The following is a 16,478-nucleotide window of genomic DNA, read 5'->3' on the forward strand; positions in this document are numbered from 1 at the left end:
TAACTTGCTAATTGGATTGTTGATTGGGTTCCCAGCTGCTATCCTTTTTGTCATGTGACCTATAGTTGTATATATACTGGACATCCACTTTCTATGTTGCAAGCTATGAATAAGCACTAACATTTGGTGTGAAACGTGTCAGCTTTTTACCCTGTCTGCTGCGGCATGCTTTTTGTGTGTTTTTTGATTTTACAATAAAAGTAATTTATTTTTGTAGTGTGCGGCTGTCCAGAATGTTTTTCCTTCATTTTTGTCATGGTCTTACCTCTTGCTGGCTTCTTTCATCTGACATGTGCTGGCGGCCATATTGGTTTCTGGGCTTCTTATAACTTACCACACCCTGCGGCTCCTCCTTCCCACTGGGAGGAGCTGGATGCCTTGCATATATATAGGAGGTCTGTTGCATCGTTTCCCTGCTTGGTCCTCTTGTATACACATGCTCCTGAGATTGTGCTGCTGCTCCTGGTTACCGACCCGGCTTCCACGGACAATTCTTCTGGCTCCCGATCCCTGGCTTCGTTCGGACTACCCTTCTGGCTCCTGATCCCTGGCTTCGTTCGGACTATCCTTCTGGCTCCTGATCCCTGGCTCCGGTGGAAGACTCTGCTTACTGTTTGTTCATCCGTTTGGACTTTAACCTTGCTGTTTGGTTTTTAATAAAGCCTTCCTATTTCAGTTATCTGTTGTACGTCTGATTCATGCTTCCGTGACAATTTTACTTCTTTAGCAAGGGTAGTGGTGGTCTCGGAGGTGTGTTTGGGGTCGTTATGCTGGAATAGTGCCCTGTGGCCCACTCTCCGAAGACAGGGGATCATGCTCTGATTTGGGGACAGCACATTTTACACTGTTATACAAGCTGTACACTCACTACTTTACAAAAATGTGAGGGGGTGTACTCACTTTTGTGAGATACGGTAGAGCATTCTTTTGGTGGTATTTGATCACCTCTGGGATTAATTTTTTGCGGTAAAAACAAAAAAAAAAAAAATCCAAAAATTTGAATTTTGACTTACCGTAAAATCCATTTCTCCAAGATCATTGACACACAGCGCTTCCTTATTCAGAACCATAGGGTTTTACTGCCCTCTACAGGAGTAGGACACTAGGCAGAAAAAATACTTTCTTTACGGTAAGTCAAAAATCTAATTTTTTACAGACAGACACAGCGCTTCCTTATTCAGAACCCATAGGAATGACTCAAGGCAGTGCCAAACATGAGGGGTGGGACAGCCAACACCACAACAGGCCAACCAGGTAACCGGCGCTCAATGAGAACTGGAGCCCAACCTGAACAGAAAGAAACCCCCTCCAGAGATAGACCCACTAGACTGCAGCCTGCAAAACCTTGCAGCCAAATGAGGCATCCGCAGATGCCAGCACATCCATTTTGTAAAATTTTGTGAAAGTGTGCACCGACAACCAGGTGGTCGCATTGCAAACTTGCATCACTGACGCTCAATGACGGAAGGCCCAAGAGGCACTCAGTGCACCTTAACCGGGAAAGGAGGAACCCTGACTCTTGATAGAATAGGCCTGAGTCACATTCTGTCTGATCCATCTAGAAATGGCCGCAGAGGAGGCAGACAGACCCTTCTTTGGCCCGTCCGTAAGCATGAACCGGGAGTCTGGCCTCTGAAAGGACTCAGTGGCAGCCAAATACACCCTGATTGCCCAAACCACATCCAGGGCATGCAAGGCAAATTTCGCTTGGATGTTGCGGCCTGGGACACAGGGAAGGCAACACAATGTCTTCATTCAAATGGAAATCAGAAACAACTTATGGAAGGAACGAAGGACAAGGATGTGTACAGGGGGTCAGTACTTGGTAGGGCAGATTATAGAGGTTAGCATGGCGGAGAACTGGGGAAAGCAGGGCACTATGTAGGGGTGAATAGTGCTGAGATTTTCCCCACATGCAGAGGAGCAAATTGGGGGTTACACTTTACTTCTACCTCTTCTGGCGCGCTGATCCCAGCTGGTCTCTCGTCCATCTTGTATGTCATCACACACAAGCGCCTGGGTTGGACAGGGCAATGGAGTACACTTCGGGATGTCACTTCCCTGCACAACTCTGCAAGTGGGGAGCACTTCAGATCTAGGGTCAACAAGGCAGGGACACAATGGTCCCATCACTTGGCCTAATATCTAAAAAAAAAAAAAAAAAAAAAAGCAAAGCTGGATACTGAGCTAATAGTGGTGGCAGCCAGTTACTGCTGTTTCAGAGTACAGTGCACTACATGTCACTAAAGCAGGGGTTCACCCTAAAACAAAATTCTAACATTACATCCAGCATACAAACGACATTTACAGTATGCAGGTCTTTTTTTCGCCGTACATACCGTTATATTGTGATTTTTCTCCCCGGCTTCCAGGTTCTGATTCCAGCGGTACTGGGCGTTCCTATCCCTGGGTTAGATGATTGACGTGTTGTGAAAAAGTTCCCATGTCGCACAAGGCGCGTCACCAGTTTTCCGTAAATAGCCGAGCTGCGAGTCGGCGCTATATGGCGCCTGCGCAGTCAGCTCTACACGGTGGGCGCAGGCGCTGTATAGCGCCGACTCGCAGCTCGGCTATTTACGGAAAACTGGCGACGCGCCTTGTGCGACATGGGAACTTTTTCACAACACGTCAATCATCTAACCCAGGGATAGGAACGCCCAGTCCCGCGGGAATCAGAACCTGGAAGCCGGGGAGAAAATCACACTATATCGGTATGTGCGGCGAAAAAACAAAAACAAACGACCTGCATACTGTAAATGTCGTTCGTATGCTGGATGTAATGTTAGAATTTTTTTTTTAGGGTGAACCCCCGCTTTAAGAACCAATCAATGTCTCTTAGCTTAGGGATAATGGCAGTAGATTGCAACTCTTCAGAGGTCAGCGTTAGACTGACCAGAAGAAGCTAAGGTTTCAGGAAGGTGAGTTTCAGACTCTGGGGAAGGCATGGTAGCATATTTGGGCCACTATGGTTAGTAAAAGTGACCAGCTGGATAAACAGACATACAATTCTTCATTACTGAGAGGGGGGGGGGAGGGGATTAAAACTGCAGAAAGGCAGCTATGTATGGAAAGGCTCCCCAGTGGGGTTTTTAGGCAGCAACAAAATTTAAAGAATGCAACAGAGTAAAAAATGTTGTAAAAAAGTAGAAAAAATATTTAATAAGTAGAAAAATATAAAACAATAAGCTCTGGTATGGTTTACACTGAAAACATATACACATGAAGTATTGCACCAAGTTACATGACATCAATTAACATAAATGGTTAATGTTCAAGTCAAGTAGTTTCTGACGCGTTTCAACCCCTATATGGGTCTTCTTCGGAGGAAAATGAGGTGCAAACTAACTCTCTGTTACAGTTTGCACCTCATTTTCCTCCGAAGAAGACCCATATAGGGGTTGAAACGCGTCAGAAACTACTTGACATTAACCATTTATGCACCCTGTCGGCCTCGGACATCTGGCTGGCTTGTACTATCAGGAAGTAACAGAAGTACACTTACCAAGGCCAAGATGCTGAGGGCGGCTCCCTTTGCGACCTGGCGCGATCTGCCCCCTGGAGTGAGGACAGGGGGGAAGACGCACCAGGAGGCACCGGTACCGATAGGAAGGTGGTGGTCAGGTGCGTGGAACAGGACCAATCAGGTAGTAGTCCGCTGGAGGTAGCCGAGAAGCACACCGGGGAAATCCAGGAAGTCCAGGAACCAGTTTAGGATGAAGCAGAGGGTAATCCGGAAAACAGGCTGTGGTCAAGGAAGCACGGAGAGGCAGGATAGTCAAAAGTTCAAGCCAAAAGGTCAAGGGCAGGTGAGATCAATCAGTCCAGTAAGCAAGCCGAGGTCAAGGTTTAGGAGAAAGCAGCAATCCGGGGGAACAGAGCCGAGGTCAGGTAATCAGGAACAAACAGGATAAGTTTTCCAAGATCCAGGAATACACCAAACAAAACGCTGTGACAAGCCAGCAACTAGCCACAGGAAGGGGAGAGGTTTAAATAGCCCGCTTCAGGGCTCTGATTGGTCGGACGGATCGCGGGTCAGTGCGCGCCAACACCGCGCACGCCAAGAGCGTGCACGCGCGCGGCGCTAACAGCCGCGATTGTGCCGTTCTGGAGGACAGAGAAGGATTGGTGCCCTGATAGTGCCCCCCCCCTAGGGGCGGACTCCGGACGCCCAAACTGTCCATTAATTCCTGGATGGTCTCGATGAAAAATTCGGATTAACCGAGGAGCGTGCAGGTTTCTGGAAGGTTCCCATGAACTGTCTTCAGGCGGGTAACCCTTCCATTTAACAAGATACTGGAGTTGCCTCCCCCTCTTCCGGCAACCCAGAATGGATTCCACCTCGAATTCTTTTTCACCTTCAATTTCCACTGGAGGAGGTGGAAGTTCTTCCCTTCCTGGAAAATAATCTGGAATAACGGGTTTAAGCAGAGATGCGTGGAATACTGGGTGGATTTTGAATGAATCTGGTAATGTTAATTCAAAAGCCACAGGATTGATCACCCTCTTAATTTCGAATGGGCCAATGAACCTAGGACCTAGTTTCCGAGAAGGAATGGGCAATCTAAGGTTCGTGGCCGATAGCCATACCTTTTCCCCGACCTTAAAAGCTGGACACTCCTTCTTCCCCTTGTCATAAAATCTTTTGTAAATTTCCTGAGCTTGTCGCATGCCTTCTTGGAGTTTCTGGAAATGTTGTTGTAAAGAGACTATGTGCTCTTGGACAGCAGGTACCGGTACCTCGGGAATTGAACTTGGAAGAAAGGAAGGGTGGTAACCATAGTTAGCCCAAAATGGAGTCTTCTACCTTGACTCAGTTGGTGAAGGGTAATTTCAGCTGTGGCTGAACGGAGAGGGTCGTCGTATAATTTAGATAAGTGTTCAAAGAAAGTGTCAATAGTATCTAATATTGGGCTCCTTTGTTCCAATAGGCTGTGTGCTAAAGCTTGCGGTTCGTCTGCGAGGAGGGAGATCACAAAACCGACCTTCACGGCTTCTAAACAGAAGGTTCTGGGTTGAAGAGCCAGGTACAGGGAACAAGCATTTTTGAAGGCTCGAAATTTCTTTCGGTCGCCAGCGAATCGCTCCGGAGTTGGCACACGCGGTTCTGGATGAGTTACAACTACTGGAGAAGCAGAAGAGGGTTGAGAAATGGCAGGACCTGTAGCTGATGTCGCGGCCGAGGGTCCGGGAGTGACATTCATCTGTTGCAGGCGACCATCCATCTGCAGATAGCCTTCCTGTAGCTTTTGTACCGCTTCGGTCAGGGCTGAGACTTGTTGGCATAGTGTCTCAAAAGGCGAGCGCACCCTGTCGGCCTCGGACATCTGGCTGGCTTGTACTATCAGGAAGTAACAGAAGTACACTTACCAAGGCCAAGATGCTGAGGGCAGCTCCCTTTGCGACCTGGCGCGATCTGCCCCCTGGAGTGAGGACAGGGGGGAAGACGCACCAGGAGGCACCGGTACCGATAGGAAGGTGGTGGTCAGGTGCGTGGAACAGGACCAATCAGGTAGTAGTCCGCTGGAGGTAGCCGAGAAGCACACCGGGGAAATCCAGGAAGTCCGGGAACCAGGATCGGACGAAGCAGAGGGTAATCTGGAAAACAGGCTGTGGTCAAGGAAGCACGGAGAGGCAGGATAGTCAAAAGTTCAAGCCAAAAGGTCAAGGGCAGGTGAGATCAATCAGTCCAGTAAGCAAGCCGAGGTTCAAGGTTTAGGAGAAAGCAGCAATCCGGGGAACAGAGCCGAGGTCAGGTAATAAGGAACAAACAGGATAAGTTTTCCAAGATCCAGGAATACACCAAACAAAACGCTGTGACAAGCCAGCAACTAGCCACAGGAAGGGGAGAGGTTTAAATAGCCCGCTTCAGGGTTTTGATTGGTCGGACGGATCGCGGGTCAGTGCGCGCGCCAACACCGCGCACGCCAACACCGCGCACGCCAATGGCGCGCGTGGCGCTAACAGCCGCGATTGTGCCGTTCTGGTGCCCAGAGAAGGATTGGTGCCCTGATAGTATAAAAAGCAGTAAGGCACATAATACAAAGTGCTGTTTAAACAAAATAGACTTTAGACGTATAGTTACCAACTCACAGTGTATGCGTTTCAGTTGTATTTGGACCAGAGTCTGATTAAAATCCACATGGGGACCTCTGGTTGCTTGTTTCCGCAAGGATGGTTAGAACCCCCAAACGGTCTCACAATGTGCCATACAGACCGGCCTACAGGGACCCATGGCAAAAAAGTGGGAAGGATCCGAGACACCAGCCAGGGGATCCGGGCCGGACAGGGGGAGGGAGAGCCCAGCAGAGCGGCTGCCAAAGAATTGCCTATTAAAAAGTTTAAGTATAGAATAGTTTTAGTATTAAATAACTCGTATATCATGTACAAGATGAATCTATTAAAAAGGTAAATGGCTCAATGCACATAAAGCCCATTCTAATAATATACAGGGAGAGGAAAGGATTGGTTGCAATGGAGATTAGTTATTTTGTATTTGGATAGGTAAAAATATGCACAAAGTATAATGTATATAGATCAGAGGATAGTATTAGATATAATTATATAATATATAATGAGTATTATCAATCCGTAGGGTGAAGGGGAAAGGTGAAAATGTTGTGAGTATGGATATGAGTGCGTGTGTGGAAAAACAATGAAAGATGCAGCGTGGAGCTGAATAATGAATAAAAGTGACAAAAATATGTGTAGGTTAATATATAAGTGAACATTTTTTATTATATATATATATATATATATATATATATATATATATAAAAAACGAAATATGAGTAGGATTATAAGTAATAAAAGATAAAGGATAATGAATGCAATTAATTAAAAGTATAAGTGTGCATTGGTGAGAATAAATAGTAAATGATGAGATCATTTTCAACCTTACGTTACATCCCTCCCCTCTTTTACGAAAGATACCATGCACTTTCTACAAACCATTGAACCATTGAAGGTCTAACACTATCTGACAAAGCTATCTCTATTGACGTGGAGGCGTTATACAGCAGCATTCCCCATGAAAAGGGTCTTGCTGCTGTTGAACAAGTTCTTATACGTGGACATATATATGATTCTGACCTCAATGACTTTTTGATTAGAGGTTTAAGGTATATTTTATACCACAACTTCTTTTCCTTTGATCGCTCCCACTACCTCCAGGTACAAGGCGTAGCGATGGGGACATGTTGTGCCCCATCCTACGCCAATTTGTACCTGGGGGAGTGGGAGCGATCCCTCCCGGATGAAGAGAATCTCGCCATATACCTCTGCCACATTAAACTGTGGCGAAGGTATATTGATGACATCTTCGTCATCTGGGATGGCCCAGAACAGGACCTTCTGGCCTTCTTTGATGCATTGAACATCAATGATTACAATTTGACTTTCACCATGATACATGACAAAAGCACCTTAACCTTCCTTGATGTAAAACTGTTTATCGATCCCGATAGATGCCTATGTAGCACTCTGTTTCGGAAAGCCACAGCTGGCAACACAATTCTACATTTTGATAGTCACCATCCAGTTTCTCTAAAAAGTTCCATCCCCTATGGGCAGTACCTGCGGTTACGCCGCAACTGCTCTACCGACATGCTCTTTAAAGAGGAGTTCCACCCAAATTTGGAACTTCCTCTTAACCCACTCCTCTCCCCCTTACATGCCACATTTGGCATGTCATTTTTTTTGGGGGGGAGTGGGGGCTTCAGGAAGAGTGGGACTTCCTGTCCCATTTCCTCCTTCCTGTAGGCGACTAAGCATAATCGCCTTCAGGAAGGGGCTGCTGTAGGCGATCGCCTAGGACACGTCACAGGTCCTAGGCGATCTCCTGGCCAATTACGCGGCGCCACTCGCGCATGCGCAGTGCCGCATGCGCAGTGGGTGCCCGGCCGTGAAGCCGAAAGCTGTCACGGCCGGGTGCCCACACTGAGAATGAAGACGCCGGCCGGGGAGGGGGGGAGAGGAGCGGAGCCCCGGCCGGCGCGTCGCTGGAGCAGGTAAGTGTCTGTTTATTAAAAGCCAGCAGCTACACTTTTTGTTGCTGCTGACTTTTAATAAACATACAAATGGCTGGAACTCCCCTTTAAAGAAGAGGCAGACAAACTCCAGACAAGACTATTGGCTAGAGGATACAGTAGAAACTGCTTGCGCAGGGCCTACAATAAAAGCTCTATCCAATCAAGAAATTAACTTCTTCCGAAAAAGAAAATACAAACTGACCCTAAATCTGAGACCACAAGGATAATCTTTCGCTATTCCTTGCAACACAAGGCCATAAAAAATATAATGCAGAAGCATTGGACGATTCTAACCGACGACCCAAAAATTAACCCTTTCATCACTGAGTACCCATCTATTGTGCATAAATGGGCTATGTCAATAAGGGACCTCTTGGTATCAAGCGAATTTAAAGAGGCTCCACATGAAAACTTACATTGTCCGTTGCTTGGTACATTCCAATGCGGACATTGTTCATGTTGTTCCTTGATGAGGAAAGACAAAATATTTGGCCTCCCGAATGGAGAGACTTTTAAACCTATACACTTTGTCAATTGCCGCACACGCGGAGTGGTCTACTTTATGGAGTGTGAATGTGTAGCCTATTATATAGGCAAAACGAAACAGGAGCTTTGGAAACGAATATCCAAACATAAATACAGTATGGATATCGGGAATATCTATCTCCCCATAGGTAGACATGTTGCCCTTTTTCACAACTATCATGTACCACGTTTCATTCGCCGCCCTCGATCGGGTTTTAATCCCAGACCGGGGGGGAGACTTAAAGAAAATTCTATTACGAGAACAAAGATGGATCTTCAGACTTGGGGCCACTCGGCCCCCTGGCCTGAATGATACACTCTCATTTGCCCCTTTCCTAAAAGGCTTCACCTCAGGGAAAACCCAGTAACTTTCCCTTCTCCTGTTCCAGTTTTACATTTACTCCATTATATTTCCATTGCTATGTCATGGACAAATGTGTAATGGACATTTACTTCATATTCCACGCATTGTATATAGTACTAACTTCAAATTATCTGTCTGAGCCTTGCTTTGTCGCTTTAAATATCTCTACATCCCCGTATCTCTTGAAGTATAAATCCCTTTAACGCAATCACTGAGCCTATTGCTTACCGACCGCTAGCTGTATTGCCTGTGCTCATACAACCTTTGTAACCATATATCCAATATGGTTTCCAAATACCCCAATGGTGCTCATTCATGATCTCCATTTGGCTATAACCTTTTTATTTTCAACAATATATAATGTTTGTTTTCATTATCATTTTCATTACTGCATGTACTATGTAATAATTCTTATGTTGTAATCCTATCCCTCTAGGACCATCTCCGCTGGGTGGCGCTTCTCCGTTCGGTGACTGCTTTGATGCCTTTTCCCTCGCCTCTCAGTGGGGAGGGGGAGACACAGGGCCCTGTGCTCTCTTATTGTGCCCTGTGCTCTCTGACTGCGTCAGTGACGTTCTCTAGCGCCGTGGGCGTCCCGCGCGCGCAGTGCGCTTACGTGTGACGTCACCGGCGCGAAGACGACTGCAGCAGAGGGCTGGGGAATCCCCCCTTGCCGACGCCGAGGGACTCATGGCTGGGAGGGTCATTCTTCTATTGACCCTGGCTCCTTGCATTTAGCTGGATGCCCGGGGGCGGACTTCTAGGTGTGGGGGGCGACCCTAGCACATCGCTTTCCACTGCCAATCAGCAATTGCCAAAATTCATGGCACCTGACATGCACATATTTATACAGACGGCGTGCACTCATTACGCCTGTCTGTGATCCCATCTCCATATGCTAGGATTGGATACACCACGCATTGGGTAAGGTAACATCCCTACACTGCACAAGCCATTGATTTTATGTTTACCTATACACCTGTTTCTTTTACTTACAACAAACCAATAATTCCCCTCTTTAGATACGGTTACCTGTGTCTTTCCTGGAGATCATCTCCATACTAATATTATAACATCTAATAAGGTACTTTTTACTTTTACACTATCGTATATCCCTATCACTCTTTATTTCCTATTTATTTTACCTTACACATTTTTAAACGAGCCGATTTTCATTACACGTGATCTCATCATTTACTATTTATTCTCACCAATGCACACTTATACTTTTAATTAATTGCATTCATTATCCTTTATCTTTTATTACTTATAATCCTACTCATATTTCGTTATATATATATATATATATATATAAATAATTTTTTCACTTATATATTAACCTACACATATTTTTGTCACTTTTATTCATTATTCAGCTCCACGCTGCATCTTTCATTGTTTTTCCACACACGCACTCATATCCATACTCACAACATTTTCACCATTTCCCTTCACCCTACGGATTGATAATACTCATTATATAATTATATCTAATACCATCCTCTGATCTATATACATTATACTTTGTGCATATTTTTACCTATCCAAATACAAAATAACTAATCTCCATTGCAAACAATCCTTTCATCTCCCTGTATATTATTAGAATGGGCTTTATGTGCATTCCTAGTGCCATTTACCTTTTTAATAGATTAATCTTATACATGATATACGAGTTATTTAATACTAAAACTATTCTATATTTAAACTTTTTAATAGGCAATTCTTTGGCAGCCGCTCTGCTGGGCTCTCCCTCCCCCTGTCCGGCCCGGATCCCCTGGCTGGTGTCTTGGATCCTTCCCACTTTTTTGCTATGGGTCCCTATAGGCCGGTCCGTATGGCACATTGTGAGACCGTTTGGGGGTTCTAACCATCCTTGCGGAGACAAGCAACCAGGGGTCCCCATGTGGATTTTAATCAGACTCTGGTGCAAATACAACTGAAACGCATACACTGTGAGTTAGTAACTATACATCTAAAGTCTATTTTGTTTAAACAGTACTTTGTATTATGTGCCTTACTGCGTTTACTCTGTTACAGTTTGCACCTCATTTCCCTCCGAAGAAGACCCATATAGGGGTTGAAACGCGTCAGAAACTACTTGACTTGAACATTAACCATTTATGTTAATTGATGTCATGTAACTTGGTGCAATACTTCATGTGTATATGTTTTCAGTGTAAACCATACCAGAGCTTATTGTTTTATATTTTTCTACCTATTAAATATTTTTTCTACTTTTTTACAACATTTGTTACTCTGTTGCATTCTTTAAATTTCCTTGCTGCCTAAAAACCCCACTGGGGAGCCTTTCCATACAAAACTTTTTTTTAGGGGTGAGCAGCACTTTCCCTACCCCCTTATGCCCTCTTTCCATTCATGCAGAAAGGCAGCTATGCCCCCCCACAGAGTAGGTGAGGGCTCCAATAAGAGGTCCGGCACAGACACCAGGACAACTAACATCTCAGCATTCAAGGCTGCTGGGTCAAGCAAGCTAAAAGTGACCAGGCCTCACTGCAGTTGGCCAACAAAAACAGGGAAGATATCCGTTTAGCATAGCTTTGTAATAGGAGCAGCATCAGAAGGATGCTTTTATTCTTTTTAGGCAGGAACATAGCATAAAGTGTGCACATGCAACACCCTACTGAATGAAACATCAGCGCTCTGTTATAGAATGTCAACCCCTTCTGTGGTCTGCCAACACAGAGTTTGGTGGCCAAGTGCCTAACAAACTGGAGGGAGCTTCACAAGTGCCCTGCATAATTCAACTACTGGAGTGGAACCATATAACTTTATTTTAGCAATGCAAGTGCAATTTTTTAATCTTATTGAATTTGTTGGCTGAAAAGAATACACTTTATTTTTTTTTAAATATCCTGTTGTGTTAAATATATGAGGTTAACCCTTTGTGCCACACAATCCAGTACCTTCAATTTAAATGTTAAGAATTTTTTGTACCTTGATCATATCTCCTCCTAGAATTTCTAGAACACGCCCTCTGTAAGACATTGTGTCTGATCCTTTAATAATACATCCTTCTCCTTTTTTCCAGTTGTATGGTGCCATTAATCCAAGACATTTAAACGAATTTTGGATGTCAAGCATAAGGATGCCAAGCTCTTTATCTAAAACAAAATAGTTTCACATAAATACATATTAATCTTGCCCAAATACCCTATATACAATGATAAAGCATTACTAACATAAGGCAGGAAAACAAATATTTTAGGCTAACCAGTCACTAAGAGTACAACACAACAATCCAAGAAGCCAGCTGTGCATATACATTTAGATGCCTTCTCTGCAGTTTTGCATGGCACAAATCCAAGAGGCAAATTAACATGCAAATGGCAACAAATCATGCTGGTGCCGGGTCTCTCATATCTCCTCCTATACAGTGCCTTGCGAAAGTATTCGGCCCCCTTGAACTTTGCGACCTTTTGCCACATTTCAGGCTTCAAACATAAAGATATAAAACAATTTTGTTTTGAAGAATCAACAAGTGGGACACAATCATGAAGTGGAACAAAATTTATTGGATATTTCAAACTTTAAAAAAAAACAAAAAACTGAAAAATTGGGCGTGCAAAATTATTCAGCCCCCTTAAGTTAATACTTTGTAGTGCCACCTTTTGCTGTGATTACAGCTGTAAGTCGCTTGGGGTATGTCTCTATCAGTTTTGCACATCGAGAGACTGAAATTTTTGCCCATTCCTCCTTGCAAAACAGCTTGAGCTCAGTGAGGTTGGATGGAGAGCGTTTGTGAACAGCAGTTTTCAGTTCTTTCCACAGATTCTCAATTGGATTCAGGTCTGGTCTTTGACTTGGCCATTCTAGCACCTGGATATGTTTATTTGTAAACCATTCCATTGTAGATTTTGCTTTATTTTTTGGATCATTGTCTCAGGTCTTTTGCAGACTCCATCAGGTTTTTTTCCAGAATGGTCCTGTATTTGGCTCCATCCATCTTCCCATCAATTTTTACCATCTTCCCTGTCCCTGCTGAAGAAAAGCAGGCCCAGACCATGATGCTGCCACCATGTTTGACAGTGGGTATGGTGTGTTCAGGGTGATGAGCTGTGTTGCTTTTACGCCAAACATAACGTTTTGCATTGTTGCCAAAAAGTTCGATTTTGGTTTCATCTGACCAGAGCACCTTCTTCCACATGTTTGGTGTGTCTTCCAGGTGGTTTATGGCAAACTTTAAACTACACTTTTTATGGATATCTTTAAGAAATGGCTTTCTTCTTGCCACTCTTCCATAAAGGCCAGATTTGTGCAGTAAACGACTGATTGTTGTCCTATGGACAGAGTCTCCCACCTCAGCTGTAGATCTCTGCAGTTCATCCAGAGTGATCATGGGCCTCTTGGCTGCAACTCTGATCAGTCTTCTAGTCTGTATGAGCTGAAAGTTTAGAGGGACGCCCAGGTCTTCGTAGATTTGCAGTGGTCTGATACTCCTTCCATTTCAATATTATCGCTTGCACAGTGCTCCTTGGGATGTTTAAAGCTTGGGAAATCTTTTTGTATCCAAATCCGGCTTTAAACTTCTCCACAACAGTATCTCGGACCTGCCTGGTGTGTTCCTTGTTCTTCATGATGCTCTCTGCACTTTAAACGGACCTCTGAGGCTATCACAGTGCAGGTGCATTTATACAGAGACTTGATTACACACAGGTGGATTATATTTATCATCATTAGTCATTTAGGTCAACATTGGATCATTTAGAGATCCTCACTGAACTTCTGGAGAGAGTTTGCTGCACTGGAAGTAAAGGGGCTGAATAATTTTGCACGCCTAATTTTTCACTTTTTTATTTGTTAAAAAAGTTTGAAATATCCAATAAATTTCGTTCCACTTCATGATTGTGTCCCATTTGTTGTTGATTCTTTAAAAAAAAAAAATTAAAATTTTATATCTTTATGTTTGAAGCCTGAAATGTGGCAAAAGGTCGCAAAGTTCAAGGGGGCCAAATACTTTCGCAAGGCACTGTATTTGCCAGTCTTTGGTGGGTAAATAAAAGAGATAAACCCTGACATAAAAAAAAGTTACACAGATAGGTAACTAGGCTGTTATCACATGGAAATCACTATTATCTAGCAAAAATCATTGTGTTGAAGTCTAGGACTCCTGGTCATGTCAACACGTTAGAAAAATATTTGAATTTTGTGCAGTTAGTATTATATTTAAATACATGTGGTTATAAGTCATTCAAATTAGATATTTCAGGTCACAGAGATGATTATAATGTTAGTATCTGCTGATCTAATAACTCTGTTATACGGTAAAAATATAAAGGTTGTGATCTAGGACAAATTATAAGTAAAATTGTTTTAAGATGCCAGTGTTATGCAAGACATTTGAATTGTGATTATAATTGTATACAAATGTACACATATCCTGTGTCTTTAGATAGACAAATATTCATTGGATATACCAGAATTATACATTTATCCATATAATCATCTTATGTGATATTGATTAATACATATAATGTGTGTCTTTCCTAGGATCTAAGATATATATATATATATATATATATATATATATATATATATATATATATATATATATATATATATATATATATATATAACCATTTTATGCAATAGTCATTAATCAAAATTATACTGAGTGTATATTTTATATTAGACCGGTTACCAGAATACTTGGATATATATTCTTCTCACCAACATACAAGCAAATACACATTAGGAAAATAGGACATATTTAAAAGATAGTTCAGAACACATTTCGTATGCTGTCAGACATGCCTAGTGGTTTAACCACTTCCCGACCTCCTCATGTACATTTACGTCGGCAGAATGGTACGGACAGGCACAATCACGTACCTGTACGTCCTCTGCTAGACGTGGGTGGTCCGATCGGGACCCCCCCCGGTACATGCGGAGGTCGGGTCCGCTCAGGGAGCGATCCGGGACGACGGCGCGGCTATTTGTTTATAGCCGCTCCGTCGCGATCTCTCCCCGGAGCTGAAGAACGGGGAGAGCCGTGTGTAAACACGGCTTCCCCGTGCTTCACTGTGTCGGCGCATCGATCGCGTCATCCCCTTTTTAGGGGAGACACGATCGATGACGTCATTCCTACAGCCACACCCCCCTACACTAGTAAACACACACAAAGTAAACCCTAACTCCTACAGCGCCCCATGTGGTTAACTCCCAAACTGCAACTGTCATTTTCACAATAAACAATGCAATTTAAATGCATTTTTTGCTGTGAAAATGACAATTGTCCCAAAAATGTGTCAAAATTGTCCGAAGTGTCCGCCATAATGTCGCAGTCACGGAAAAAATCGCTGATCGCCGCCATTAGTAGTAAAAAAAAAAAAAATGCAAAAAAACTATCCCCTATTTTGTAAACACTATAAATTTTGCGCAAACCAACCGATAAACGATTATTGCGTTTTTTTTTACCAAAAATAGGTAGAAGAATACGTATCGGCCTAAACTGAGGAAAAATAAAAATGTTATATATGTTTTTGGGGGATATTTATAACAGCAAAAAGTAAAAAATATTGCATTTTTTTCAAAATTGTCGCTCTATTTTTGTTTATAGCGCAAAAAATAAAAACCGCAGAGGTGATCAAATACCACCAAAAGAAAGCTCTATTTGTGGGGAAAAAAGGACGCCAATTTTGTTTGGGAGCCACGTCGCACGACCGCAAAATTGTCTGTTAAAGCGACGCAGTCCCGAACTGTAAAAACCCCTTGGGTCTTTAGGCAGCAATATGGTCCGGGGCTTAAGTGGTTAAGGTGATATTATCTAAAAATCACTGAAAATAAAATCATTTGATTTTTTTTACCAATGAAAAAGAAGCCATACCTTATGGGCAGAGCTGGTCAGGGATCAAAAAGACCCCCGATCTCATATTTAGACTAAAATGCAATAATAAAAAATAAATTGTCATTTGAAAAAAAATGACAAAAATAAAACGGCCTTTAAGAGCTATGGGCGGAAGTGAAGTTTTGACGTTGCTTCCACCCTGCTATGGTATGGAGACAGGTGGGGGCCATCTTAGTTTTGATCTATTTGGATTTGCTACGCCTAGCTACCTGAGAGAGTGACCCTGTTGTCATCTCAGTCATTAGGCCTCCTCTCATGATGCAGCAAAACAATAGTGGATGTGCATAATTAAATGCTTTAATCTGTTTACTTGATGGCAGTAACTATCTTTGATTCCTCTGAGTATTTGGCTCACCTTCGCAGTTGATCATTTTCACTCTGAATGAAAAACTTATATAGCGCGGCACATGCAAACTGAATCGCCTCTGGGCGCTTGTTGTTCCTGTCTCTTGACATCAAAAGAGCAGAGTTTTAATCTGTCATCTGAAGGTCAGGTGGTTTTCCTCCAACCGAATGCTAGTTGGTAAAGCGTTCCATAGTCTAGGACCTTGGAAAGCAAACCTTCTTTCTCCTTTGGACTTGTATCTTGCTTTGGGTACCTTGACCAGATTTTGGTCGGTGGATCGCAGAACGCGATTGGAATTGTGGGGTTCTATCTTGTCGCAAAGATATTGCGGAGCCTTCCCATTAATGC

General features: G+C 43.3%; 1 protein-coding gene across 1 annotated transcript in view; it reads right to left on the reverse strand.

Moving 5' to 3' along the window:
• RNF17 (ring finger protein 17) overlaps window positions 1-16,478 on the reverse strand; it is a 720,374-nt gene that overhangs the window by 130,283 nt on the left and 573,613 nt on the right. The window contains exon 28 of the mRNA XM_040339329.1: window positions 11,875-12,041. Within this exon, the coding sequence (XP_040195263.1) occupies window positions 11,875-12,041 (167 nt within the window). The remainder of the gene's footprint in view (window positions 1-11,874; window positions 12,042-16,478) is intronic.

The sequence above is a fragment of the Rana temporaria genome, chromosome 2 (assembly GCF_905171775.1).
Source record: "Rana temporaria chromosome 2, aRanTem1.1, whole genome shotgun sequence".
Classification (NCBI taxonomy): domain Eukaryota; kingdom Metazoa; phylum Chordata; class Amphibia; order Anura; family Ranidae; genus Rana; species Rana temporaria.